The sequence below is a fragment of the Cololabis saira genome, chromosome 22 (assembly GCF_033807715.1).
Source record: "Cololabis saira isolate AMF1-May2022 chromosome 22, fColSai1.1, whole genome shotgun sequence".
NCBI lineage: Eukaryota > Metazoa > Chordata > Actinopteri > Beloniformes > Belonidae > Cololabis > Cololabis saira.
In genome coordinates, this window is record NC_084608.1 from 36,685,336 (window position 1) to 36,713,279 (window position 27,944).

A 27,944-nucleotide genomic window follows, 5' to 3' on the forward strand; every position below is an offset into this window, starting at 1 on the left:
TCCTTTAAGCGGTGACGTGTTTCCGGTTGTACTTCGTTCCGGCGGACCTGTTCAGCTTCTCTACCTCGTTTTCTACTCTTTAATCCTCCTAAAAACCTCCGTTAACAGCCCGTTAGCCGCCGTTTGTGTCAACAGTGTTTGTCACTTTATCTCTCCGGTGAAACCACGTGACCCGCGCAGCGACAGAATCATAATTCTCCTTTCTGGACAAAAGAACCGAGCAATAATCGACGGAACCGCCATGAATCCCGGAGGAGTCTCGGCAGAAACAGCGAAGGTGAAAAGCTGCTCTTATTTCCCCGTGGTTTGACGTGTCGGGTGATTTTTATCGGTTAGATAATGGAGCTGGTGTCGCTGGCGTCGGCGTGCTGGACGTCATGACGTCATGACGCAGCGTGCCCGGATCACGTGACTTCTATTTTTGTAAACAGCAGAAACAGGACACCTAATCAGAAGTTATTCTTGGTTAAAAGTGGGTATTATTATCTGGATAACGTGGTTTTATGATCTCACATCGTCTCTTTGAACAAAGTGAATATTAATTTAATAAATAAATAGATAATTATCATATAGAGTGATATAATATAGCACGATGTAATATATGTAATACTATAATAGCATATAATAATATAATATCCATATATAACATAATAATTTGTATAATATTATAACATATAACAAAATGATATCACCATACTATAATATATAACAATATAATAAGACTATAGTTTAACATCCCATGAGATCTCATAACATAATATAATAATGCACTATAAAACAATATATAATGATAATGCAAAGAATAATTATTAGAATTAGAATTGGTAATATATACAGGACTGTCTCAGAAAATTAGAATATTGTGATAAAGTTCTTTATTTTCTGTAATGCAATTAAAAAACAAAAATGTCATACATTCTGGATTCATTGCAAATCAACTGAAATATTGCAAGCCTTTTATTGTTTTAATATTGCTGATTATGGCTTACAGTTTAAGATTCCCAGAATATTCTAATTTTTTGAGATAGGATATTTGAGTTTTCTTAAGCTGTAAGCCATGATCAGCAATATTAAAATAATAAAAGGCTTGCAATATTTCAGTTGATTTGTAATGAATCCAGAATGTATGACATTTTTGCATTACAGAAAATAAATAAAATGATTTTATCACAATATTCTAATTTTCTGAGACAGTCCTGTATATTTTATATATATTTATTTTTTATGATGGAAAAACTAAAAACTTTACAGAATCAGGTTTATTGGTTAAGTCAGATCAAACATGAGGGAATTTGGACTGTATTTTTTTTAATCTTTTGTAATTTTGTACAGGAGATGTTTGTTGGACTGTAAGAGTAAACAGACTGGCCTTTTTATTTTGTATCATTATATATTTTTATTTTGCTTTGTAAAACTGTGGTTTAATAAACTATATTAAAGATTTTATATATTTATTTGATACATTATGGTTTTTATGAATCGAAATTAGGCCTGTGTTGAAAAAATCGATTCTCATATTAATTCCTAAAAATCGATTCGTATGTCTAAAGATCCATTTATCTTTCATCATTACATTACAACTTTTGGTATTTTTTTTGTTTATGCCCAAAAAATGAATATTTTGTTGGACACCAGAATAACTGGTGCCATGTTTTTGCCTTGAAATATGTTTAAAGGTATGAAAACATTAAAGTTTGCAGTAATAATTGCATAAATTGTCCATATTTCATTACTTTTATATACTGTCTTGGGGTTACATTTGCATCAAATGCTAAAAACCAAAATTTCAAAAGTAAAAAAAAAAAACAAACAGAAAATGGAAAAAATAAAAACAGAATGTGTTAAAAAAAAATGAGTCATTCAGGGAAATCATAGTAAATAATGTTTGCTTTTATGTACGGCTGCAGCTATCGAATATTTTGGTGATCGATTATTCTATGAAATATTCCATCGATTAATCGGATAAAACTTACTTTTGCGTTATTAAAGCCCAATTATAAATATGCAATAGAAAACAAGACAGATTAGTGATTAAAAACAACCAATTTGTTTCTTTTATGAGAAAAATTGACATTTATTTACACATTATGCAAACTAGTAAACTGTTAAATTTTCCAATCAAAATAAATACAATTATTTTAAACTTTAAACTGTGCGACGCCGTCTTCTTCCGCTTTATAAGGGACACATGCGTGTTACGTTAAAAAGAACCCGTGCAAAAAGTGAAGTTTAAATATATTTTTTATTTAAACGAGGCTTGGAGGCCGAGGAAATTCCTCCATCATATTTTTATAATCGAGTAACTCGAGGAATCTTTGCAGTCCTACTTTTATGTGCAGATAATTACAGGGATAATATATACAGGTCATTTCCACTTTTTTCTTGAAGTGCATAATGAAAAAAAAATCTCTCCTATAATATTATTTTTATTTTTCTCCTGCCTGGCCCTGATACTCTTCCGTAATATCCCGTTTGGTGTTTACATGACCGAATATTCAGTTAGAAAAGGAGTAACCCAGGGGTCATTTTGGGTTTTTAAAAACCAGAATATGAGTAAATTCTGGTTATTCAAAGGGGTTATTGGTGTTTACATGGCCGTGTAACTGGGTTATTGATCATATTCCGGTTAGAAAAGGGTTATTGATGCAGGAAACACAGTCCGTGTCAGAAGTGCTGCCACGTCTAGGCCTGTGTTGAAAAAATCGATTTTCTGATTCTAAATCGATTCTCATATTAATTCCTAAAGATCGATTTTTTTTTTAAATTAATTTATTTTTTTTAGTTATTTTTTTTTTTTTTTTCCATCATTACATTTTTGCCTGGTGAACTTTAATCCCAGTAGTTTTGAAAACTCCTGAACTAAATGAACTTTTCTTTAGAGAAAATGCTGGACATTTCAGCTTAAATGTCTAAATGTTATATTAGTTCAATGAAGTTCATATTATCTATATTTACTAGAGCTTGTTTGGTTTCTCTGTTATCGGACACGGTTTGTCATGAAATACCTGAAAAACGCCGGTGTTTCATGTCCAGCTGGTGACAGAATAAATCAGACAAGCTAAAATAATTTGTTTACTGCTTGAGCTGTTGCAATTTCTTTATTTTTTTTGCACTTTAAATAGATATTGAAATGGCTATTTGAGTTATTTATTTCTTAGTTATTTCACAATAATTATTGTGAAATTATTATTTCAATAGTTATTTTACAGTCATATAATCCAGGCTAACACTAACCCAAATCAATATCGAATCGGATCAAATGGTGATAATCGATTCTGAATCTTAAGAATTGGAATCGAATCGATTCTTGACATTTGAATCGATCCCCAGCTTTAGCCACGTCTCCTGAAGTCCTGTGTTCCTCCTGTGTTCCAGAGCCCGTGGGGGCCGGTGGCCCCGGCGGCTCCAGCCTGCTCCCTGACTGAGGTGATGAGTGAACAGCTGGCCTCACAGCTGGACGAGGAGAACGGAGTCTTCCCTGCTCTGACCGAGTGAGTCCCGGCTTTTAACTAGGGGGGTTGGGGGTGAACGGAGGTTCCTGCAGAACTCCAGGTTCCCGGGGCCTAGTGCAGGGGTTCTTAACCTTTCTGACCTTGGGGCCCAATTTTTTCAGTACAGAGTGGCCCGGGGCCCATTAAATATTCAAATTGTATAGCAGGGGTATTCAACTAAAACTTTAAGAGGTCCATTTAGAGAAGATTTACTCAAGCGAAGGTCCAGAACATCATTATATATATATATATATATATATATATATATATATATATATATGTATATATTATGTGTGTGTATATATTCAAGTAGCCTCATAGTTGTATCAACATCTGCATCTGACTGTTATATTAAAAAAGTACATTTCAAAAATATTTGCGACTTAACACGTGTAACTTGAATTACACATATTTTTTTCTCTTAAAAATAAAATTGATTTTATTTTATTTTTCAAATGCTATCTTATTTTATTTCTCTACCAGCAGTTTGTATTTCCCCTTTTCTTTGTTAATTGTCTCAACACATTTTTATACTAAATGAATATAAACACATCTTAACAATTGAACAGTTTTGCAGTTTCTCTTTCTTCCCCTCTTATAATCTTATGCCCCCACTTTCTGTTGTTCAGTGAGATAACTGAGCTTTCTCCTGTCAGGACTTTAAATCTGGGCTGGATGGTGTCAGGTTCTCATGTGAAGGTGCTGCTGGTGAACCTGGAACGATATTTAGTTTTAATTATGTTCATTGTGGAGAAAGCTGCCTCACAGCTGTATCTGGACTCAAACATGGGTGTTTTAAGATTTATTTTATTTAAGATATTAAATTAATCAGTTGTCAGGACTCAGCGTGTCGGGCTTCATCCGAGCCCGCAGCTCTCCGCGCTGCAGCCCAGTCACTTTCCGATGCTTTTGCAACAACAGTCCAGTCCAGCAGACACTTCAGCCCACGCCTACCATCCTTCAGCAGTAACGACGGAACCCGCCGCCGCCCGAGCGGCAGCGGGCTCCGCGGCCGCGGGGACGCGTCGGCTCCCGCTCAGTCGGGCGGCTCCTCCGGCTCTCCGTCCCGCCTCTGCGGGGCAGCTCCCCCGGGAGTCTCGTCTCCTTCTCGGCAGCGAGCCCCACGGAGCCGCCGCCGGGCAATCACTGGCAAATCACGCCCCCCTTCCCCCTTCTCATGGTGGCTTCAATTACGTCCGCCTTAAGCCTGAATTATGGTTCCGCGTAAATCGACGCAGACCCTACGCCGTAGGATCCCTGATCCTGGCGGATCTAAACCTACTCTGTGCAAAATAAAGGATTTTTTTCTGTAAAAACACACCATTTCTCTTACTATTACACGTAGGCCTACAGCTAGCTGAGTGTCTTCTCCTCATTTGGTCGGGAGTTGCTATGCAGTCCCGCGGCCCCCGCGGCCCACACTTACAAAACTGATTTTTTTTTTGCGGCCCACTAGATGGCGCTCGCGGCCCAACATTGGGCCGCGGCCCTATGGTTAAGAATCACTGGCCTAGTGGACCCCGGAACCACTGAAATCTAACTCTCCAGTGTCTGATCAGTAGGGCTGGGGGGAAATCAGATTATTTTATTTTTATATATTTTATTTTTATATATATATATATATATATATATATATATATATGTATATGTGTGTTTATACACACGGGACTGTCTCAGAAAATTAATTAGAATATTGTGATTTTCTGTAATGCAATTCCAAAAACAAAAATGTCTTACATTCTGGATTCATTACAAATCAACTGAAATATTGCAAGCCTTTTATTATTTTAATATTGCTGATCATGGCTTACAGCTTAAGAAAACTCAAATATCCTATCTCAAAAAATTTGAATATTCTGGGAATCTTAATCTTAAACTGTAAACCATGATCAGCAATATTAAAATAATAAAAGGCTTGAAATATTTCAGTTGATTTGTAATGAATCCAGAATGTTTTATTTTATTACAGAAAATCACAATATTCTAATATTCTGAGAGTAAGGGAGTATTAATAAATCGCTTACATGAATCTCATGTAACTACACAAGAGATTCATTGCACCAGATTACAGTTCAGTTGCTAATTTATCTGCAATACATGAAGCGAAGTTTTCCCTCTCCCCCAAAATAACACAGAAAAGCTTGTTGGATTACGCTTTTAGTTTTTCATCCAGCCATTCAATACACGTAACTGACATTGATGTATTCCCAGTGATTCATTATCAGCTGTAAATGTACTTGTGTACGGTTTATTTTAATATTTACCGTTCAAGAGCGAGCTCACTGCTGTCTGTCCCATAGACGAACATGGCAGCAGCTTTGTTTGGAACTCGCAGGGCTTCATGAACCACGTGAACAAAAGTTGTCACCACTCTGTTTTATCCACTGCTCTGGCTTTGAAACCCGTGCCAAAGATGCTGATTGGCTCTTCTTATTGGCACGTCAAAACAGTGCCATAATTCGTAGTTGTAAAAAAGTTTGTAGCTTTGTATATCCAATGTTGCACACAGACAAATTAATTCCATAGCTACAGAAATGTTCTACACATGCACAAAATATTTCTAAAAGTACAAATATTTTTTGCACATGCACAAAATATTTCTAAAAGTACAAATATTTTTTGCACATGCACAAAATATTTCTAAAAGTACAAATATTTTTTGCACATGCACAAAATATTTCTAAAACTGCAAATATTTTTTGCACATGCACAAAATATTTCTAAAAGTGCAAATATTTTTTGCACATGCACAAAATATTTCTAAAAGTGCAAATATTTTTTGCACATGCACAAAATATTTCTAAAAGTGCAAATATTTTTTGCACATGCACAAAATATTTCTACAAGTACAAAGTTTATTTTCACAGCACAAATTGTTTTATACAGCTGCAAAAGCTTATTACACATGTGAACATCTTTTCACAGATACAAAATATTTATGGCTTTAATTTGAGCCCATAATTTTGTCGCTGACGCTCGCTCGCGTCACATGCAGTTATTAGGACACGGTGTGACCCTGTCCCCCCCGGGGTTCTGGGACCCTGCAGACTCTAACCCTGCCCCCCCCCCGGGGTTCTGGGACCCTGCAGACTCTAACCCTGTCCCCCCCCGGGGTTCTGGGACCCTGCAGACTCTAACCCTGTCCCCCCTGTCCCCCCAGCCCCGGGACGGCCCTGCTTCTGTCCGAGGACGGGCCTGACACCACCAGCGACCTCATGCTGGCCCAGATGCTGCAGATGCAGTTCGACCGCGAGTGTGACGACCAGCTCCGGAGGGAGGAGAAGAAGTTCAACGGAGACAGCAAGGGTGGGCAACTTTAGCATTTTTTTTCTTTTTGACATTTCGACTTTTCTTTCTTGACATTTCGACTTTTTTTCTTGACATTCTGACTTTTTTCTCAACATTTCAACTTTTTTTCTCGACATTTCAACTTTTTTTCTCGACATTTCGACTTTTTTCTCGACATTTCGACTTTTTTCTTGACATTTCGACTTTTTTCTTGACATTTCGACTTTTTTCCTCGACATTTCGACTTTTTTTCTCGACATTTCGACTTTTTTTCTCGACATTTCGACTTTTTCCTCGACATTTCAACTTTTGTTCTCGACATTTCGACTTTTGTTCTCGACATTTCGACTTTTTCCTCGACATTTCGACTTTTGTTCTCGACATTTCGACTTTTGTTCTCGACATTTCGACTTTTGTTCTCGACATTTCGACTTTTTTTTCTCGACATTTCGACTTTTGTTCTCGACATTTCGACTTTTTTTTCTCGACATTTGACTTTTTCCTCGACATTTCGACTTTTCTTCTCGACATTTCGACTTTTTTTCTCGACATTTCGACTTTTTTTCTCGACATTTCGACTTTTTTTCTCGACATTTCGACTTTTTTTCTCGACATTTCGACTTTTTTTCTCGACATTTCGACTTTTGTTCTCGACATTTCGACTTTTTCTCGACATTTTGACTTTTTTCTCGCCATTTTGACTTTTTTCTCTGCATTTTGACTTTTTTCTCGACATTTCAACGTATTTTCTCGACATTTCGACGTATTTTCTCGACATTTCGACGTATTTTCTCGACATTTCGACGTATTTTCTCGACATTTCGACGTATTTTCTCTACATTTTGACTTTTTTCTCGACATTTTGACTTTTTTTCTCGACATTTCGACTTTTTTTCTCGACATTTAGACTTTTTTCTCGACATTTCAACTTTTTTTCTTGACATTTCGACTTTTTCCTCGACATTTCGACTTTTTTTCTCGACATTTCGACTTTTCTTCTCGACATTTTGACTTTTTTCTCGACATTTCGACTTTTTTCTTGTTTTTCTTCCGGTAGTTTAACTTCCGGTCCCCCCCCCTATCCAATCAGAACCTTCCCAACCCCCAGACCTGGAGAGGAATTGGAGAAAGACCATAAACGTGTTTTCCATGTAAACCTCAATTACTATTTCCATGTAAACTCCAAGGAAAATAGTTTAATTCTGAATGATTTAATCCGGAATAATTAATTCTGAATGAAAAACCATCATGTAACCGTGGCCAGTGAAGTTTTGTGTCTCCGTGTCTCAGTGTCCATCTCCTTTGAGAACTACCGGATGGTCCACCCCTACGAGGACAGCGAGAGCTCCGAGGACGAGGTGGACTGGCAGGACACCAGACACGACCCGTACCGGGCCGGTAAGAACCTGGACACTAACGGCCTGAGACACTGGTCCCAGCCCTGGGACTCGTGTCTCAGCCCTGAGACACGTGTCTACTTCCTGTTTCCGTGTCTACTTCCCGTTTCCGTGTCTACTTCCCGTTTCCGTGTCTACTTCCCGTTTCCGTGTCTACTTCCCGTTTCCGTGTCTACTTCCTGTTTCCGTGTCTACTTCCCGTTTCCGTGTCTACTTCCCGTTACCGTGTCTACTTCATGTCTCCGTGTCTACTTCATGTCTCCGTGTCTACTTCCCGTCTCCGTGTCTACTTCCCGTCTCCGTGTCTACTTCCCGTCTCCGTGTCTACTTCCCGTCTCCGTGTCTACTTCCCGTCTCCGTGTCTACTTCCCGTCTCCGTGTCTACTTCCCGTCTCCGTGTCTACTTCCCGTCTCCGTGTCTACTTCCCGTCTCCGTGTCTACTTCCCGTCTCCGTGTCTACTTCCCGTCTCCGTGTCTACTTCCCGTTTCCGTGTCTACTTCCTGTTTCCGTGTCTACTTCCCGTTACCGTGTCTACTTCCCGTTACCGTGTCTACTTCATGTCTCCGTGTCTACTTCCCGTCTCCGTGTCTACTTCCCGTCTCCGTGTCTACTTCCCGTCTCCGTGTCTACTTCCCGTCTCCGTGTCTACTTCCCGTTTTCGTGTCTACTTCCTGTTTCCGTGTCTACTTCCCGTTTCCGTGTCTACTTCCCGTTACCGTGTCTACTTCAGTCTCCGTGTCTACTTCAGTCTCCGTGTCTACTTCCCGTCTCCGTGTCTACTTCCCGTCTCCGTGTCTACTTCCCGTCTCCGTGTCTACTTCCCGTCTCCGTGTCTACTTCCCGTTTCCGTGTCTACTTCCTGTTTTCCTCTCTACTTCCTGTTTCCGTGTCTACTTCCCGTCTCCGTGTCTACTTCCCGTCTCCGTGTCTACTTCCCGTTTCCGTGTCTACTTCCCGTTTCCGTGTCTACTTCCCGTTTCCGTGTCTACTTCCCGTTTTCCTCTCTACTTCCCGTTTCCGTGTCTACTTCCCGTCTCCGTGTCTACTTCCCGCCTCTGTGTCTACTTCCCGTCTCCGTGTCTACTTCCCGTCTCCGTGTCTACTTCCTGTTTCCTGTCTCCTCAGAGAAGCCCCAGACGACCCCCAGGAAGGGCTTCAGCGGGAAGGGCAAGAACATCACCACCAAACACGACGCCGTGACCTGCGGACGCAAGAACACAGCACGCATGGACAACGTAAGACCTGCGGGGGGTCTGGGGTCCTGGGGGGGTCTGGGGTCTTGGGGGGGGACTGGGGTCCTGGGTCCGGCCTGGGGTCCTGGGTCCGGCCTGTAGCCCCTGGTCCCGCTAACGGTCCCCTGTCCTGTCCCTCAGTTTGCCCCGGAGGTCCAGGTGGGGGACGGTCTGGGGATGGACCTACAACTGTCCAACCAGGTCTTCAACTCCCTGAAGCAGCACTGCTACAGCGAGCAGCGCCGCAGCGCCCGGCTGCACGACAAGAAGGAGCACTCCACCGCCGTGAGTACCCGCCGCCGCCGTAGGGACCCGCCGCCGCCGTGAGTACTGTTGAGGAATTTATCAAAATCAGCTGGCGGTTAGCACGTCTACACAGATCGTGTCTGAGTTGGTGTGCCGACCCCGGGTGATTGTGTCATGACTTTTTATACAGTAAGCTTCAAGATACAGAAGGCAGGAAATACACAAACCAAGTGAGAGACAGAAAGTAATTTACATTCAGATGTGATCTGTGGCCAAATGTCATTATCTGGCATTTGGCCTGACTGTTACTAACTTCTAAATTACCCCTAGGGTGTTCTCGTGATTCAAGTCTGTTTGAACCAACTTCCAGGTGTCGTCTGCAGGGGGGGTGGGTAGGAAGTGAAGCTAACACAAAGGTGTTGGGTCTTAGTTCAAAGCCCTGCAGGAGGTACGACTGGGGCAACCTGCAAGGCGTCGTTGTCCCTGCAGGGGGGCCAAGCTGTCACAATGCTTGATCAGTACCTGCCACCGCCGGGTCCCTAGGGTGTCTCTAGGGTGTCTAGGGTATATCTAGGGTGTATCTAGGGTGTATCTAGGGTGTATCTAGGGTGTATCTAGGGTGTCTCTAGGGTGTATCTAGGGTGTCTCTAGGGTGTATCTAGGGTATATCTAGGGTGTCTCTAGGGTATATCTAGGGCAGTGATTCTTAACCATAGGGCCGCGGCCCACACTTGGGCCGCGAGCGCCATCTAGTGGGCCGCCAAAAAGAATTCAGTTTTGTACGTGTGGGCCGCGGGGGCCGCGGGACTGCATAGCAACTCCCGACCAAATGAGGAGAAGAAGACACTCAGCTAGCTGTACGTGTAATAGTAAGAGAAATGGTGTGTCTTTACAGAGAAAATCCTTCATTTTGCACAGAGTAGGTTTAGATCCGCCAGGATTAGGGATCGATTAATTGGGTCTGCGCCCAGAGCAAGCGAGCACGGTCTGATCATTTATCCCGGCGCGTCCCCGCGGCCGGGGAGGTCGGCTGAGGCTGCCGCTCGGGCGGTGGGCTCCGTCGTTACTGCTGAAGGATGGTAGATGTAGATGCGTGGGCTGTCGTGTCTGCTGGACTGGACTGTTCGGGCTTTCGAAAAAGCATCGGAAAGTAACTGCTGCAGCGCGACCAGAGAGCTGCGGTGCGGGCTGTGCCCGTCGCAGCTGATCAGGCTCGGATGAACCCGACACACTGAGTCCTGACAACTGATTAATGTAAATAACTTAAAGTACAATCAAACTAAGTTTTGTCCTCGCTGTATTTTTAAATATGCAACCCGGAATGGACAAATTCATCCTGTTCAGTCTTCCCACTGGGACAAAACCAGTGTCTCATACGTTCAGAGACCGTGGCGTTCAAAGTGCAAAAGTGAAACGCCACTGAAACAAAACACAAAGTTTTTCATCAAACATATCCACTCAAGTCTGAACTGAAGTCACAGAAAAATAAACTGACCATCTTAAAACATCCTGCCCATGTTTGGGTCCAGATACAGTGAAGCAGCTTTCTCCACAGTGAACATAATTAAAACTAAATATCGTTTCAGGCTCATCAATGAGCACCTCCACATGCATATGAGAACCTGACACCATCCAGCCCAGATTTAAAGTCCTGACAGGAGAAATTAGAGCTCAGTTCTCTCACTGAACAACAGAAAGTGGGGGCATAAGATTATAAGAGGGGAAGAAAGAAAAACTGCAAAACTGTTAAATTGTTAAGATGTGTTTATATTAATTTAGTATAAAAATGTGTTGAGACAATTAACAAAGAAAAGGGGAAATTCAAACTGCTGGTAGAGAAATAAAATAAGATAGCATTTGAAAAATAAAATAAAATCTACTTTATTTTTAAGAGAAAAAAATATGTTTAATTCAAGTTAAACATGTTAATTGGCAAATATGTACTTTTTTAAATATAACAGTCAGATGCAGATGTTGATACAACTATGAGGCTACTTGAATATACACACACACACACACACACACACACACATATATATATATATATATATATATATATATATATATATATATATATATTATGATGTTCTGGACCTTCGCTTGAGTAAATTTTCTCTAAATGGACCTCTTAAAGTTTTAGTTGAATACCCCTGCTATACAGTGTTTATATTTAATGGGCCCCGGGCCACTCTGTACTGAAAAAATTGGGCCCCAAGGTCAGAAAGGTTAAGAACCCCTGATCTAGGGTATATCTAGGGTGTCTCTAGGGTGTCTCTAGGGTGTATCTAGGGTGTATCTAGGGTATATTTAGGGCATATCTAGGGTGTCTCTAGGGTGTATCTAGGGTGTCTCTAGGGTGTATCTAGGGTGTATCGAGGGTGTCTCTATGGTATATCTAGGGTGTATCTAGGGTGTATCTAGGGTGTATCTAGGATGTATCTAGGGTATCTCTAGGGTGTATCTAGGGTATATCTAGGGTGTATCTAGGGTATCTCTGGGGTGTATCTAGGGTATCTCTGGGGTGTATCTAGGGTATCTCTAGGGTGTATCTAGGGTGTATCTAGGATGTATCTTGGGTGTCTCTAGGGTATATCTAGGGTGTCTCTAGGGTGTATCTAGGGTATCTATAGGGTGTATTAGGGCTGTTCGATTTTGCCCAAAAATAAAATCTCGATTTTTTTTCTCTCAAAATCCGATTTTCGATTACGATTACGATTATTTTGTGAATTGACAAAAGGCAAAGAAATGATTTCAAATATGCTGTTTTTTTATTGAACATTTGCCCCATTGGGCTTTAAGTGCAAACTTTGCTCTTATTAAACCAAAAATGAATGAATAAAGTGCAAAACTCTGTAAAATAAGTTGAAAAAAAGTTTTAAAAAATATAATAAAATATAAAGTTTTATCTCTGAAAAAAAAAATCAGCAAATCAGCACTTGCAAACATACAGTAAGTTATATTTCCAATTGAATAAAACAAGACATTTTCTAATTCAACTAAACTGGGTCTTTGCATGCTAAATAATAATGCAACCCATGAAGGAGGTAGAGGTGTGTAATGTCAGTCATTACATTTGCTATTCACGTTTGCAAGTTTTTTGCAAGGAACACGAGCCGGTCTACCGCATCTGGCTTGAGGGATGCCCGGTGGCATGTTCCAACGCCCCCTCCTACACTAAAGAGCCTCTCCAATGGGGCACTTGTCGCAGGTATTGAGAGGTATTTCCATCAATCATTAATATGGTATCAATCATTAATATGTGTGCAGACAGGGTTAAAAAAAAAAAATTTTTTTTTTTTTTTTTTTTTCTTTTGAAAAATCGATTTTACGATTTTCACATTTTAACATCGTTCTAATTACATAATCGCGATTACAATTTAAAATCGATTAATCGAACAGCCCTAGGGTGTATCTAGGGTGTCTCTAGGGTATATTTAGGGTGTCTCTAGGGTATGTCTATGGTATATCTAGGGTGTATCTAGGGTGTATCTAGGGTGTATCTAGGGTGTATCTAGGGTGTATCTAGGGTGTCTCTAGGGTGTCTCTAGAGTGTATCTAGGGTGTCTCTAGAGTGTATCTAGGGTGTCTCTAGGGTGTCTCTAGGGTGTCTCTAGGGTATATCTAGGGTGTCTCTAGGGTGTATCTAGGGTGTATCTAGGGTGTATATCTAGGGTGTATCTAGGGTGTCTCTAGAGTGTATCTAGGGTGTCGCTAGGGTGTCTCTAGGGTGTCTCTAGGGTGTATCTAGGGTGTCTCTAGGGTGTCTCTACGGTATATCTAGGGTGTCTCTAGGGTGTCTCTAGGGTGCCCTGGACCCATTGTTGGGACTAACGCGTTATTTAGTAACACATTACATTCGATTTTTTTTGGGGGGATATCGATTATTAATAAAATTATGAATATCGAATTCGATAATCGGCCACGGCCGATTATCGGTCGCCCACTAATATCTAGGGTGTATCTAGGGTGTATATCTAGGGTGTCTCTAGAATATATCTAGGTGTCTCTAGGGTATATCTAGGGTGTATCTAGGGTGTATATCTAGGGTGTATCTAGGGTGTATATCTAGGGTGTATCTAGGGTGTATCTAGGGTGTCGCTAGGGTATATCTAGGGTGTCTCTAGAATATATCTAGGGTGTATCTAGGATGTCTCTAGGATGTCTCTAGGGTATATCTAGGGTGTCTCTAGGGTGTCTCTAGGGTATATCTAGGGTGTCTCTAGGGTGTATCCAGGGTGTATCCAGGGTGTATCCAGGGTGTATCTAGGGTGTCTCTAGGGTGTCTCTAGGGTGTATATCTAGGGTGTCTCTAGGGTATATCTAGGGTGTCTCTAGGATGTATCTAGGGTGTATCTAGGGTGTCTCTAGGGTATATCTAGGGTGTCTCTAGGGTGTCTCTACAGTATATCTAGGGTGTCTCTAGGGTGTCTCTAGGGTGCCCTGGACCCATTGTTGGGACTAACGCGTTATTTAGTAACACATTACAATAACGCCGTTAGTTTTGCGGTAACTAATACTCTACCGCAGAGGTTTCCAACTAGTTTTTTCCAGTCCCACCATTATTACCAAGAAGCAACTCGGGGACCAACTGTTTTTGGGGATGTTTGTTTTATTTTGCACCTTGCTTTTAAATAAGAGTATGGGCCTATATAGGCTATTTATTTGCATCAGTGTCTACTTTTAAATGAAGTAACTAGTAACGGTAACTAGTTACTGGCCCCCCCGGGGGGCTCCGGGGGGCCCTGGGGTGTCCCTAGGGTGTACCAGGCCCCACCTGCCCCCCCCCTGACCTCTGCTCTGCCCCCCAGGAACAAGCCGTGGACCCCAGAACCCGCCTGCTCATGTACAAGATGGTGAACGCCGGCGTCCTGGAGAACATCAACGGCTGCATCAGCACCGGAAAGGAGTCGGTGGTGTTCCACGCTGACGGGGGCAGGTGAGACATTAGCAGTTAGCAGACGTTGGCACAGTTAGCAGACGTTAGCAGATGTTAGGAGCATATGGAGTTGGCAGACTTTAGCGGAGTTAGTAGACGTTAGTTAGTAGAGTCAGTAGACGTTAGTAGAGTTAGTAGATGTTAGCAGAGTTAGTAGACGTTAGTAGACGTTAGTAGAGTTAGTAGACGTTAGCAGAGTCAGCAGATGTTAGCAGAGTAAGTAGACGTTAGCAGAGTTATTAGACATTAGTAGACGTTAGTAGACGTTAGCAGAGTCAGCAGACGTTAGCAGAGTTAGCAGACGTTAGCAGACGTTAGCAGAGTCAGTAGATGTTAGCAGAGTCAGTAGACGTTAGCAGAGTCAGTAGACGTTAGCACAGCTAGCAGACGTTAGCACAGTTAGCAGACGTTAGCAGAGTCAGCAGACGTTAGCAGAGTCAGCAGACGTTAGCAGAGTTAGTAGACGTTAGTAGACGTTAGAGTTAGTAGACGTTAGCAGAGTTAGTAGACGTTAGCAGAGTTAGTAGAGTTAGTAGACGTTAGCAGAGTCAGTAGACTTTAGCACAGTTAGCAGAGTTAATAGAGTCAGTAGACGTTAGTAGAGTCAGTAGACGTTAGCAGAGTTAGTAGACTTTAGCGCAGTTAGCAGAGTTAATAGAGTCAGTAGACGTTAGCAAAGTTAGTAGACGTTAGCAGAGTTAGTAGGCTTTAGCGCAGTTAGCAGAGTTAATAGAGTCAGTAGACGTTAGTAGAGTCAGTAGACGTTAGCAGAGTTAGTAGACTTTAGCGCAGTTAGCAGAGTTAATAGAGTCGGTAGACGTTAGCAAAGTTAGTAGACTTTAGCACAGTTAGCAGAGTTAATAGAGTCAGTAGACGTTAGCAGAGTTAGTAGACTTTAGCGCAGTTAGCAGAGTTAATAGAGTCAGTAGACGTTAGCAAAGTTAGTAGACTTTAGCACAGTTAGCAGAGTTAATAGAGTCAGTAGACGTTAGCAGAGTTAGTAGACTTTAGCGCAGTTAGCAGAGTTAATAGAGTCAGTAGACGTTAGCGGAGTCGGCGGACGTGAGCAGATGTTAGCGAGTCGCCAGGCGTTAGCAGACGGGGCCGGAACCGGGACTGGCGGGGCTACCAGACTACCAAGATCCAGTCCCAGACCTGGTCCCAGACCTGGTCCCAGACTCTGTCCCCCCCCCGTAACCGTTTCCCGGTTTCGTTCCAGCCTGGAGGACCAGCCCGTCCCCCCCGAGGTGGTCCTGAAGGTCTTCAAGACCACCCTGAACGAGTTCAGGAACCGGGACCGCTACATCCAGGACGACTACCGCTTCAAGGACCGGTTCAGCAAACTGAACCCCAGAAAGATCATCCGGCTCTGGGCCGAGAAGGAGATGCACAACCTCAACAGGTAACCGGGGGAACGGGGGTAACCAGGGGAACCAGGTAACCATGTAACCAGGGGAACCAGGTAACCGGGGTAACCAGGTAACCAGTTAACTGGTTACCCGGGTAACCAGGTAACCAGGTTACCGGTAACCAGTTAAAGGGGTAACTGGCCAGATGCTGCCGGTCTGGGAACCCCCTGAGGTCTTTAGGCCCCGCCTCCAACCTGCAGGCTCCTCCCCCTCCCTACAGGCCCCGCCTCCAACCTGCAGGCTCCTCCCCCTCCCTACAGGCCCCGCCTCCAACCTGCAGGCTCCTCCCCCTCCCTACAGGCCCCACCCCGGTCTGATCTGGTCTCTCTTGTCTCCTCTCAGGATGAGGAAGGCGGGGATCCCGTGTCCTGACGCTGTCCTCCTGAAGAAACACATCCTGGTGATGTCCTTCATCGGAAAGGACCACGTCCCCGCCCCCAAACTGAAGGACGCCCTGCTGAGCTCCGAGGACATGAGGACGGCCTACGAGCAGGTCCTGCAGGTACGTCTTGGTCCTGGTCCTGAGTGGTTCTGGTTCAGTCCTGGTCCTGCAGGCCGTGATATATGCTCCTTATATCACTTTAGGCCGTGGTATACGCTCATTATATCACTTTAGGCCGTGGTATACGCTCATTATATCACTTTAGGCCGTGGTATACGATCATTATATCACTTTAGGCCGTGGTATACGATCATTATATCACTTTAGGCCGTGATATACGCTCATTATATCACTTTAGGCCGTGGTATACGCTCATTATATCACTTTAGGCCGTGGTATACGCTCATTATATCACTTTAGGCCGTGGTATACGCTCATTATATCACTTTAGGCCGTGGTATACGCTCATTATATCACTTTAGGCTGTGGTATACGCTCATTATATCACTTTAGGCCGTGGTATACGCTCATTATATCACTTTAGGCCGTGGTATACGCTCATTATATCACTTTAGGCCGTGGTATACGCTCATTATATCACTTTAGGCCGTGGTATACGCTCATTATATCACTTTAGGCCGTGGTATATGCTCATTATATCACAGGAAAATCAGGAAAAGAGCCGCATGTGGTTGGCCACCCCTGGTCTAGAACCTGCAGGAACCTTTACTGACAGACGTGTAGGAACCTCTAACCCTCTGACCTTTCTCCCTGTCCCAGATGATGCAGACGCTGTACCAGCAGTGCTGCCTGGTCCACCTGTAGGAACCTTTACCAGGAACCTCTAACTGACCTCCTATCCCTGTCCCAGATGATGCAGACGCTGTACCAGCAGTGCTGCCTGGTCCACCTGTAGGAACCTTTACCAGGAACCTCTGACCTCTAACTGACCTATCCCTGTTGCAGATGATGCAGACCTTGTACCAGCAGTGCTGCCTGGTCCACCTGTAGGAACCTTTACCAGGAACCTCTGACCTCTAACTGACCTCTTATCCCTGTTGCAGATGATGCAGACCTTGTACCAGCAGTGCTGCCTGGTCCACGCCGACCTCAGCGAATACAACATCCTGTGGTACGAGGGGAAGGTACGTTGGTGTTGAAGTTCCTGCTGCTGCAGGTTCCTCTGCTGCTTTAGTGCCCTCTTCTTTAGATCCTCTGCTGCTTTAGTTCACTCTTCTTTAGTTCCCACTTCTGTGGTTCCTCTGCTGCTTTAGTTCCCTCTTCTTTAGTTCCTCTGCTGCTTTAGTTCACTCTTCTTTAGTTCCCACTTCTTTAGTTCCTCTGCTGCTTTAGTTCCCACTTCTTTAGTTCCTCTGCTGCTTTAGTTCCCACTTCTTTAGTTCCCACTTCTGTGGTTCCTCTGCTGCTTTAGTTCCCTCTTCTTTAGTTCCTCTGCTGCTTTAGTTCACTCTTCTTTAGTTCCCACTTCTTTAGTTCCTCTGCTGCTTTAGTTCCCACTTCTTTGGTTCCTCTGCTGCTTTAGTTCCCACTTCTTTAGTTCCTCTGCTTCTTTAGTTCCCTCTTCTTTAGCTCCCACTTCTTTAGTTCCTCTGCTGCTTTAGTTCCCGCTTCTTTAGTTCCTCTGCTGCTTTAGTTCCCACTTCTTTAGTTCCTCTGCTGCTTTAGTTCCCACTTCTTTAGTTCCTCTGCTTCTTTAGTTCCTTTGCTTCTTTAGTTCCTGCTGATGCAGGTTCCTCTGCTTCTTTAGTTCCCTTTTCTTTAGTTCCCACTTCTTTAGTTCCTCTGCTGCTTTAGTTCCCACTTCTTTAGTTCCTCTGCTTCTTTAGTTCCCACTTCTTTAGTTCCTCTGCTGCTTTAGTTCCCACTTCTTTAGTTCCTCTGCTGCTTTAGTTCCCACTTCTTTAGTTCCCAATTCTTTAGTTCCCACTTCTTTAGTTCCCAATTCTTTAGTTCTTCTGCTGCTTTAGTTCCCACTTCTTTAGTTCCCACTTCTGTGGTTCCTCTGCTGTTTTAGTTCCCACTTCATTAGTTCCCACTTCTGTGGTTCCTCTGCTGCTTTAGTTCCCACTTCTTTAGTTCCCACTTCTTTAGTTCCCTCTTCTTTAGTTCCCACTTCTTTAGTTCCCACTTCTTTAGTTCCCACTTCTTTAGTTCTTCTGCTTCTTTAGATCCCACTTAGTTCCTCTGCTGCTTTAGTTCCCACTTCTTTAGTTCTTCTGCTTCTTTAGTTCCCGCTTCTTTAGTTCCCACTTCTTTAGTTCCCCAGCTTCTTTAGTTCCCACTTCTTTAGTTCCCACTTCTTTAGTTCCCACTTCTTTAGTGCTTCTGCTTCTTTAGTTCCCACTTCTTTAGTTCCCACTTCTTTAGTTCTTCTGCTTCTTTAGTTCCCACTTCTTTAGTTCTTCTGCTTCTTTAGTTCCCACTTCTTTAGTTCTTCTGCTTCTTTAGTTCCCACTTCTTTAGTTCCCACTTCTTTAGTTCCCACTTCTTTAGTTCCCACTTCTTTAGTTCTTCTGCTTCTTTAGTTCCCACTTCTTTAGTTCTTCTGCTTCTTTAGTTCCCACTTCTTTAGTTCCCACTTCTTTAGTTCTTCTGCTTCTTTAGTTCCTCTGCTGCTTTAGTTCCCACTTCTTTAGTTCTTCTGCTTCTTTAGTTCCTCTGCTGCTTTAGTTCCCACTTCTTTAGTTCTTCTGCTTCTTTAGTTCCCACTTCTTTAGTTCCTCTGCTTCTTTAGTTCCCACTTCTTTAGTTCCCACTTCTTTAGTTCCTCAGCTTCCTTCTTCTCTCTCTGCCATCTGCTCCTCTTTGCTTTCTTTCTTTCTTGTCGTTTTGTCGGGCTGTCTGGGCGGCCGCGGGACCTTAAAAAGTATTAAATTCAATTTTTGCTAAAATAAGGCCTTTAAATGTCTTAGGGTGCTTTCACACCTGTGGCCCGTTTGTTTTGTTCCGATTCAGGGGCTGAACCCATACAGTGGTTCCGTTTTTCGTTCGTGGGGTTTGTGTTCACAAGCCAAACGTCTGTACCGTTTCAAAGCTGATAACAAATTCCATGCGCGAACCAGCTGCTCTCTGATTGGTCAAATGAACGCGGAAGGAGTTTCCTCTTCCGCACCCCGGGATAAACAACACGCCCCTTTCAGCGCAGACCGCAGCCGTTGGCTTTAGGTTGATTTATGGTTCAGCGTTACACCAACGCAGAGCCTACGGCATAGAGTACGGCGTAGGCTCTGCGTCGATTTAACGCGGAACCATAAATCAGGCTGTACCCATTTATGTGCGCTCGGCGCAGAGCTGAGCCCGGCAGCGGACGAGAGGCCGCCTGCTGCAGCCGGGTTTGGGCTGCGCAAACCCTGCCCGAATTGAACATTGTTTAATTTCAAACAAAGTTTAATTTGTGCCGTGCTGGGAAGACATCTCGCACGTCCAATAGGAGAGGAGTTGGTGGAGGTTGCACCGACTCTTCTCCTTGCGCCGCGGCCGCACACACACAATGAATGAATGGAGTTGTCTCGGTTGCTGTGTGGATCATGTTCTCACTCCAAATACAAAAAAATGAACCGTTTCAGGTCTCGATTGGAATCGGGCCGAGGCCACCTCTCCTAGGATCTCGGAACGCTTGTTTTGTGCCGTTTCAGAGCACGATTGCTGTGTTCATATATACCAAACGTTCCGATCTTTAGGGGGAAACGTTCCCTGTTCCGGAACAACTGCTTGAAACGGTACAGGTGTGAAAGCACCCTTAATCTTTCTTAAATCTCAATCCAAGGATCTTAATTTCAGAGGGAATGTTTCCAGTCATCATTAAAAATTTTATTTCATAATTTTGAGGAGAATCTCCTAAATCTGTGTTGCCAGGTTGGACAAGTTTCAGCTCAATTGGGCTGAAAAATATATAGTTTTGCTGCTTTTCCTGGTTTTTACTGAATATTTAGGAGAAATTATTAACAAAAAAGTAGAAACGTACACAATAAACTCTCTGATATTTTATTAGGCTTTAATCTACTCAATTTAATTGTAGTCTTTGTTTGGAGCCTGAACTTTTTTTGGCTATTTAGTGGTGATGTGAAGTTTGAAATTTATTCTGCATTTAATAATTTACGGTTTTATCATTGAGAATGTTTGATTTTTCATTATTTGGGCTGATTTTACATCACGTTTGGGCTGGAACCCGTCAGATCTGGCAACCTCAACCTCTGTGCTGCATTTCTTAATTAGTAACTGTCTTTTTGGTCTTAAATTTAGTTTGTAAATGTTGTTAAAGAGTCTTAAAAGTACCTGGTCAGACCTGCAGACAGCCTGTTGTTTCTCCTCCTCCAGGTTTGGCTGATCGACGTCAGCCAGTCCGTAGAACCCACTCATCCTCACGGCCTGGAGTTCCTGTTCAGAGACTGCAGGAACGTTGCCACGGTAACGCTTGTCCCGTCTGTTTGCTCACGTTTGACAGAGAACAGCTGTGTTTTCGTGTGAAAACTTAATGAAAGTCAAGTTTCCCACCGTCCCGTTGTTAAGAGCCGAGCTGGGCGTCCTAAGAACCTCACCGGTTCTAAATCCATTCTCATTAATTCCTAAAGATTGATTCGTATGTTAACCCTCGTGCTGTCTTCGGGGGAAGGAAGGAAGGAAGGGAGGGAGGGAGGGAGGGAGGGAGGGAGGGAGGGAGGGAGGGAGGGAAGACGGGAGAGAGAGAGGGAGGAAGGGAGGGAGGGAGTGAGGGAGGGAAGGGAGGGAGGGAAGGAATAAAGAAAGGAAAGAAGGAAGGAAGGAAGGAAGGAAGGGAAAAAAGAATGAAGGAAAGGAGAAAACAAGGAAAGAATGTACGAGGGGAGAAAAGAAGGAAGGAAGGAAGGGAGAAGGAAGGAGAGAGCGGAAGGAAGGAAGGAAGGAAGGAAGGAAGGAAGGAAAGAAGGAAGGAAGGAAAGGAGAAAACAAGGAAAGAATGTACGAGGGGAGAAAAGAAGGAAGGAAGGAAGGGAGAAGGAAGGAGAGAGCGGAAGGAAGGAAGGAAGGAAGGAAGGAAGGAAGGAAGGAAGGAAGGAAGGAAGGGAAAAAAAGAATGAAGGAAAGGAGAAAACAAGGAAAGAATGTACGAGGGGAGAAAAGAAGGAAGGAAGGAAGGGAGAAGGAAGGAGAGAGCGGAAGGAAGGAAGGAAGGAAGGAAGGAAGGAAGGAAGGAAGGAAGGAAGGAAGGAAGGAAGGAAGGAAGGAAGGAAGGAAGGAAAGGAGAAAACAAGGAAAGAATGTACGAGGGGAGAAAAGAAGGAAGGAAGGAAGGGAGAAGGAAGGAGAGAGCGGAAGGAAGGAAGGAAGGAAGGAAGGAAGGAAGGAAGGAAGGAAGGAAGGAAGGAAGGAAGGAAGGAAGGGAAAAAAAGAATGAAGGAAAGGAGAAAACAAGGAAAGAATGTACGAGGGGAGAAAAGAAGGAAGGAAGGAAGGAAGGAAGGAAGGAAAGAGGAAGGAGAGAGCAGGAGGAAAGAAGGAACAGGAGAATTAGGTCATTTTGACCCAAAGACAGTACAAGGTTAAAGATCAATTAATTTTCATCATTTCATTACAACTTTTGTTATTTTTGTGTTTATCCCCAAAAAAAGAAAGTTTTGTTGAACATGAGAATAACTGGTGCCATGTTTTTGCCTTTAAATATGTTTAAAAGTATGAAAACATTAAAGTTTTCAGTTATAATTCCATAAATTGTCTATATTTCATTACTTTATATACTGTCTTGGGGTTACATTTGCATAAAATGCTAAAAACCAAATTCTCAAAAATTAAAAACCGAAATAGACTGAAAATGGAATTGAAAAAAATTGCTGCCCTGGATCTGTTTGATAATTCTGACCCACGATGTTTCTGTTTCAGTTCTATCAGCATTCTGGGAGCTGATTGGTCCTTACAGCATCATTAGCTGCAATACTTGCTGTTGAATCTTAATATAATACTAGTAGTAATATGTTGCATAACTACAGTCATATAATTCATGCAACATCTCAAAAAACAGTTTTAATAACACTAACCCAAATCAATATCGGAATCTAGTCGAATCTTGATAATGATTCTGAATCTTAAGAATCGGAATCGGATTGATTCTTGACATTTGAATGGATCCCCTCAGTGGACTGAAGACAGAGTCTTAGGTGTGTCCGTTGTCGTGGGTGGGATCAGTTCAGCAACACCAGGGAACAGGGTTCCGGTTCGCTGGATAAACCCGTCTGAGGTCCATCAGAACCAGCGGTACTAACTGTGTGATGGTTCCAATCCCAACCAGCTGCTTGTGTCTCCAGTTCTTCAGGAAAAGGGGCGTGGCCGAGGCCTTGAGCGTGTACGAGCTGTTCAACGCCGTGACGGGGCTGAACATTCCCGTCGGAGCCGAGGAGGAGGCTGAGTTCATGGCTGAGGTAAACGGGCCGCCGGGGACTTTCTTTATTCATTTATTTTTTTTTTTTTTAACTTTGTCTGCATATTATTTTATATATATATATATATATATATAATATATATATATATATTATATATATATATATATGCATTTTTATACCACGGTCTGTGTGAATACTGGATTCTGATTGGCTGACAGGTGTAGGTTAAAAGTGATAATCTACACCTAGAAAACAAGTTTGGTCAAATTGCCTGATAACTTTAATATCATTACTGGATCAACTGCCAGGTGGTAACCACGGCAACGTAGATTCAGAGAATAAGAGCCGGCTACCGCAGGACAGAGACATGAGGGATTTTGTAATTTCTTTTAATTTATTTGGTGAATTTAACAATTTTGATGACTGGGATGCAGAAGAGGAGAGAAAAGAAACTAGGGGGATATATATTGTTTTTCGGCACTACCTTGTTCTCTATAGCTGATATAACAGGAATTACTCCTATATGGGATCAATAAAGTTCTTATTTTTGCCGTCTGAGAAAATTAAATATATTATATTTGGTGCCTAACTGTTTCCCAAGTATATTAGTGCGTGTGTGAATGAATAAATGAGACGTAAAACGTACATTTCTTTGTAGAAAGGAGCTTTATGAAAATAAGGAAAAAAGAGAAAAAAAGAAGAGAGGAAAGAAAAGAGGAAAAAAGGAGAAAGATTATTGATCAGCACAGATAAATTCATCATAGTGGGTGATTTTAACATTCATATGGATGTTGAAAGCGATAATCTTAAATTAGCCTTCGATTCTCTTCTAGAATCAATGGGTATCTCACAAAAAGTGGATAAACCGACGCACTGTTTTAATCATACTCTCGATCTCGTTCTCACCTACGGTGTTGAAACTGATGGTCTGTTGGTGTCACCTGTAAACTCCCTTTTATCCGACCATTACTTAATAACGTTTGAATTTAATTTTGTTGATGTTGAAGTGCAAAATAGGAGGTATTATTTTAGCAGATGTTTGTCTGATGAAGTTATTGTTAAATTTAGGGAGGCCATTGCTTATCTTACGACAGTGCGAAATAGTGATGTAGTCGAGGCCAGTGACCTGGGTTCTACCTCTGCAGATGTTGATTTCCTTGCTAGTAACACTGCTGATTTGTTGCATTCAGCTTTAGATGAAGTTGCTCCTTTGAAAAGGAGGGTTTCTAGCCACAGGAGCTTAACTCCCTGGTATAATTCAGATATCCGCATGTTGAAACAAAACGTGCGTAAAATGGAAAGGAAGTGGTACTCTTGTAGGTCTGTAGACTCTCATCGTGAATGGAAAGATATTCTAATAGTATATAAAAAAGCCATTCGCAAAGCCAGAACAGCTTATTATTCAACGTTGATAGAGGATAACAAAAGTAACCCACGTTTTCTGTTCAGCACTGTAGCCAGGCTGACAAAGAGTCACAACTCTGTTGAGCCGTGTATTCCTGCAGCTCTCAGTAGTGAAGACTTTATGAGCTTCTTTAACAGTAAAATCACGAGAATTAGAGAAGAAATCAACCAGCCGGTTGTAGGTGTTTCTTCAGCTTTAGCGACTTCCCTAGGCTCTGACTTGTCTCTAGACTGTTTTGATCCTATAGACCTCCCTGAGCTGACTTCACTCGTTAATAGAGCTAAGTCAACCACATGTATGTTAGACCCCATCCCGACTCGTCTATTCAAACATATTTTTTCTCTTATTGGTACGACAATACTGGACCAAATTAACTTATCCCTAAGTTTAGGATATGTACCACAGGTTTTCAAAGTCGCAGTAATTAAACCTTTACTTAAAAAACCTTCTCTTGACCCAGACACCTTAGCTAATTATAGACCAATTTCCAACCTTCCATTTGTGTCTAAAATTCTGGAAAAGGCAGTTTCAAGCCAGTTATGTGACTATTTGTATAGAAATGATCTGTTTGAAGTCTTTCAGTCAGGGTTCAGAATGCATCATAGCACAGAGACAGCACTTGTTCGAGTCACGAATGACCTCCTTATGGCCTCAGATAAGGGATTAGTGTCCATACTGGTTCTACTGGACCTCAGTGCTGCTTTTGACACTATAGATCATGGCATTTTACTGCACAGGTTAGAGCATGTTGTTGGGATTAAAGGGACAGCTCTATGTTGGTTTAAATCATACCTATCTGACAGGTTCCAGTTTGTTCATGTACATGAGGTTTCTTCAGAACAGTCAAGGGTCTGTTATGGTGTTCCGCAGGGTTCAGTGCTAGGGCCAATCTTGTTCAGTTTATACATGCAGCCGTTGGGAAGTAGAATCCAGAATCACGGCATACACTTTCATTGTTATGCTGATGATACGCAGCTCTATTTGTCTATGAAGCCGATGAAACAGAACCGTTAGTTAAACTTCAGGCATGTCTTAGGGACATCAAGGACTGGATGTCCAGAAATTTCCTGCTTCTAAATTCAGATAAAACAGAGGTTATCATTCTTGGTCCAGAGCATCTTAGGAAGGGATTAGATGGTGTTGCGATGGCTTCCAGTGCAACTGTGAGAAATCTTGGTGTTATTTTCGATCAGGATTTGTCGTTTAAACCATATGTCAATCAGGTTTGTAAAATAGCCTTTTTCCATCTCCGTAATATTGCAAAGATTAGGAAAATCCTCTCACAGAGTGATGCAGAAAAACTAGTTCATGCGTTTGTATCTTCTAGACTAGATTACTGTAATGTGTTGTTAGCAGGATGTCCAAGTAATTTGCTGAATAGGCTCCAGCTGATCCAAAATGCAGCAGCACGAGTACTGACAGGAATTAGCAGGAGAGACCACGTCTCTCCAGTGTTAGCGTCGCTCCATTGGTTACCCGTAAAATTCAGAATCCAATTTAAAATTGTATTACTTGCGTATAAAGCCCAAAACGGCTTAGCTCCGCATTATTTGCAAGACCTGATAGTGCCTTATGTTCCTGTCAGAGCTCTCCGTTCTCAGAGTGCAGGTTTACTTGTAGTTCCTAGAGTATCTAAATGTAGATTTGGAGGGCGGGCGTTCTGCTATCAGGCGCCACTACTATGGAACCAACTTCCAATCTGGGTTAAGGGGGCTGACACCACCTCCACCTTTAAAACTAAACTTAAAACATTTCTGTTTAGTAAAGCCTATAGTTAGTGTTTAGTAAACCTCTAGCTGGTGTTGGTAAATCTCTAGGTAGTGTAAACTTTAGTGTGTCAGAGTCGCTCCTGTGGTTTCTTGTGCTGCCCCCCCCCTTCTCCTCCCTTTTCTCTCTTTTGTCCATGTTGCAGCATCCTTTGCCGGACACCGGAACCTGCAGGTGGTCGTGGGTGGCTTGTAGCTTGCATTACGGAGCACAAGTCTTTCCCCGACCCTGCACCCCAACCTGGGACTTGCTGATTGGGCCGGAGCCTCGGGAGCTGCGTGCTGGCCTGCGGTCCCCACCCCTGGTCATCCCGTTGCTGCCCCCCCCTTCTCCTCCCTTTTCTCTCTTTTGTCCTGCAGGTGGCCATGGGTGGCTTGTAGCTTGCATTACGGAGCACAAGTCTTTTCCTGACCCTGCACCCCAACCTGGGACTTGCTGATTGGGCCGGAGCTTCGGGAGCTGTGTGCTGGCCTGCGGTCCCCACCCCCGGTCATCCCGTTGCTGCTTCCACCTGCCTGCTGTGCTGTTGCCGTCCCTGACCCACCAGTCTGGCCCTCGGCAGGAGGGTCCCCCCTGATGAGCCTGGTCCTGCTCAAGGTTTCTTCCCTCCTAAAGGGGAGTTTTTCCTTGCCACTGTTTGGCTTAAGGTTTTTCTCCCACTAGGGGAGTTTTTACCTGCCATTGTTTATGTAATAACTGCTCGGGGGTCATGTTCTGGGTATGGGTCTCTGTAAAGCGTCTAGAGACAACTCTGTTGTATTAGACGCTATATAAATAAAATTGAATTGAATTGAATTGAAAGAAAACAGGAAAAAAAAATGAAAAGAGGGGAAATAAGATGAGAGAAAAAAAAAAGAAAGAGGGAAAAAATGAAATAAAGAGGGAAAAAAAGATGAAAAAGAGGAAAAAATAGGAAAAAAAGTGCGTGTGTGAATGAATAAATGAGACGTAAAACGTACATTTCTTCGTAGAAAGGCGCTTTATGAAAATAAGTCCATTTACTTGAATTAGTTTACAGCGCAGTCTTGAACATCCAATATGGCGGCGACGTTGACGTATCAGCAGCTCGTGGGAGGAGGAGGAGACATGGATATGGTTTTACCCAGAATCCCCTGCAGCAGCTCCATGGAAGGAGGAGGAGACTTGGATATGCTCTAACCCCCTCTCTCTCCCCAGATCGTGACTCTGGAGAAGCGGAACGAGGACCACGTCCAGCGCCGCGGCAGGAAGACGTTCCCCGTGTCGTCGGAGGACGGCGGTCCTCCTCTAAAACCCGACACCGACGACTAGCGCCGCCGCGGCTCCGCGCCGCCACGGCTCCGCTCTGCACAACCCCAGCGTGTCCACGAGGAACGACCGGAGGACGGGACGAAGCTCCGGCTAGAGCTCCGCCCCCGCCGGGGCGGGGCTCCGCCCCCCCGGCCGCGGGAGCCTCTGATTGGTCGGCTGATCCAAGCCGCCTCCCTCCGGCTGCTTCATGTGTGTTTTTGTAACTAGTCCCAGAACCCTGAACCAGGAAACAGAGAAGGTTCAGGGTCCTGCCATCACGTTACCGTAGCAACGGAGGAATCCTTTCACATATTTAATGTGTTTGAATCATGAAAACATGTTTTTATTCTGCCTGGTGACATTAAACATGGAAAAATGGAAAACTGCGATGGTGACTTTATTTTAATTTTATGTTTGGTCAATATAGCAGCCACGCTGTGGCTACAGACGTAGCAGCCGCGGCTGCAGACGTAGCAGCCGCGGCTGCAGACGTAGCAGCCGTGGCTACAAACGTAGCTAGCACCACCGGTGAGAATGTGAATGAATGAATGAATGAATGAATGAATGATCTCTGTAAAGCTCTGGGTGCCTTGAAGGAGCTTTATAAAACCAAGCCATTATTATTATTCAAAATAAATAGATAATTATCATATAGAGTGATATAATATAGCACGATATAATATAAAGTATTACCGTATATGTAATGCTATAATAGCATATAATATCCTATCCATGATCATTTTTAA

General features: G+C 43.1%; 1 protein-coding gene across 1 annotated transcript; it reads left to right on the top strand.

Moving 5' to 3' along the window:
- On the top strand, window positions 1-27,578 carry riok3 (RIO kinase 3 (yeast)). The gene is made up of 13 exons (XM_061713655.1): window positions 1-277; window positions 3,376-3,491; window positions 6,652-6,797; window positions 8,070-8,177; window positions 9,304-9,413; window positions 9,552-9,695; window positions 14,465-14,592; window positions 15,812-15,994; window positions 16,344-16,503; window positions 17,448-17,528; window positions 20,722-20,811; window positions 22,683-22,796; window positions 27,106-27,578. The coding sequence occupies exons 1-13, from the start codon at window positions 242-244 to the stop codon at window positions 27,217-27,219; spliced, it is 1,530 nt and encodes a 509-aa protein (XP_061569639.1). The 5' UTR covers window positions 1-241; the 3' UTR covers window positions 27,220-27,578.
- Window positions 27,579-27,944: the final 366 nt, after the last annotated feature.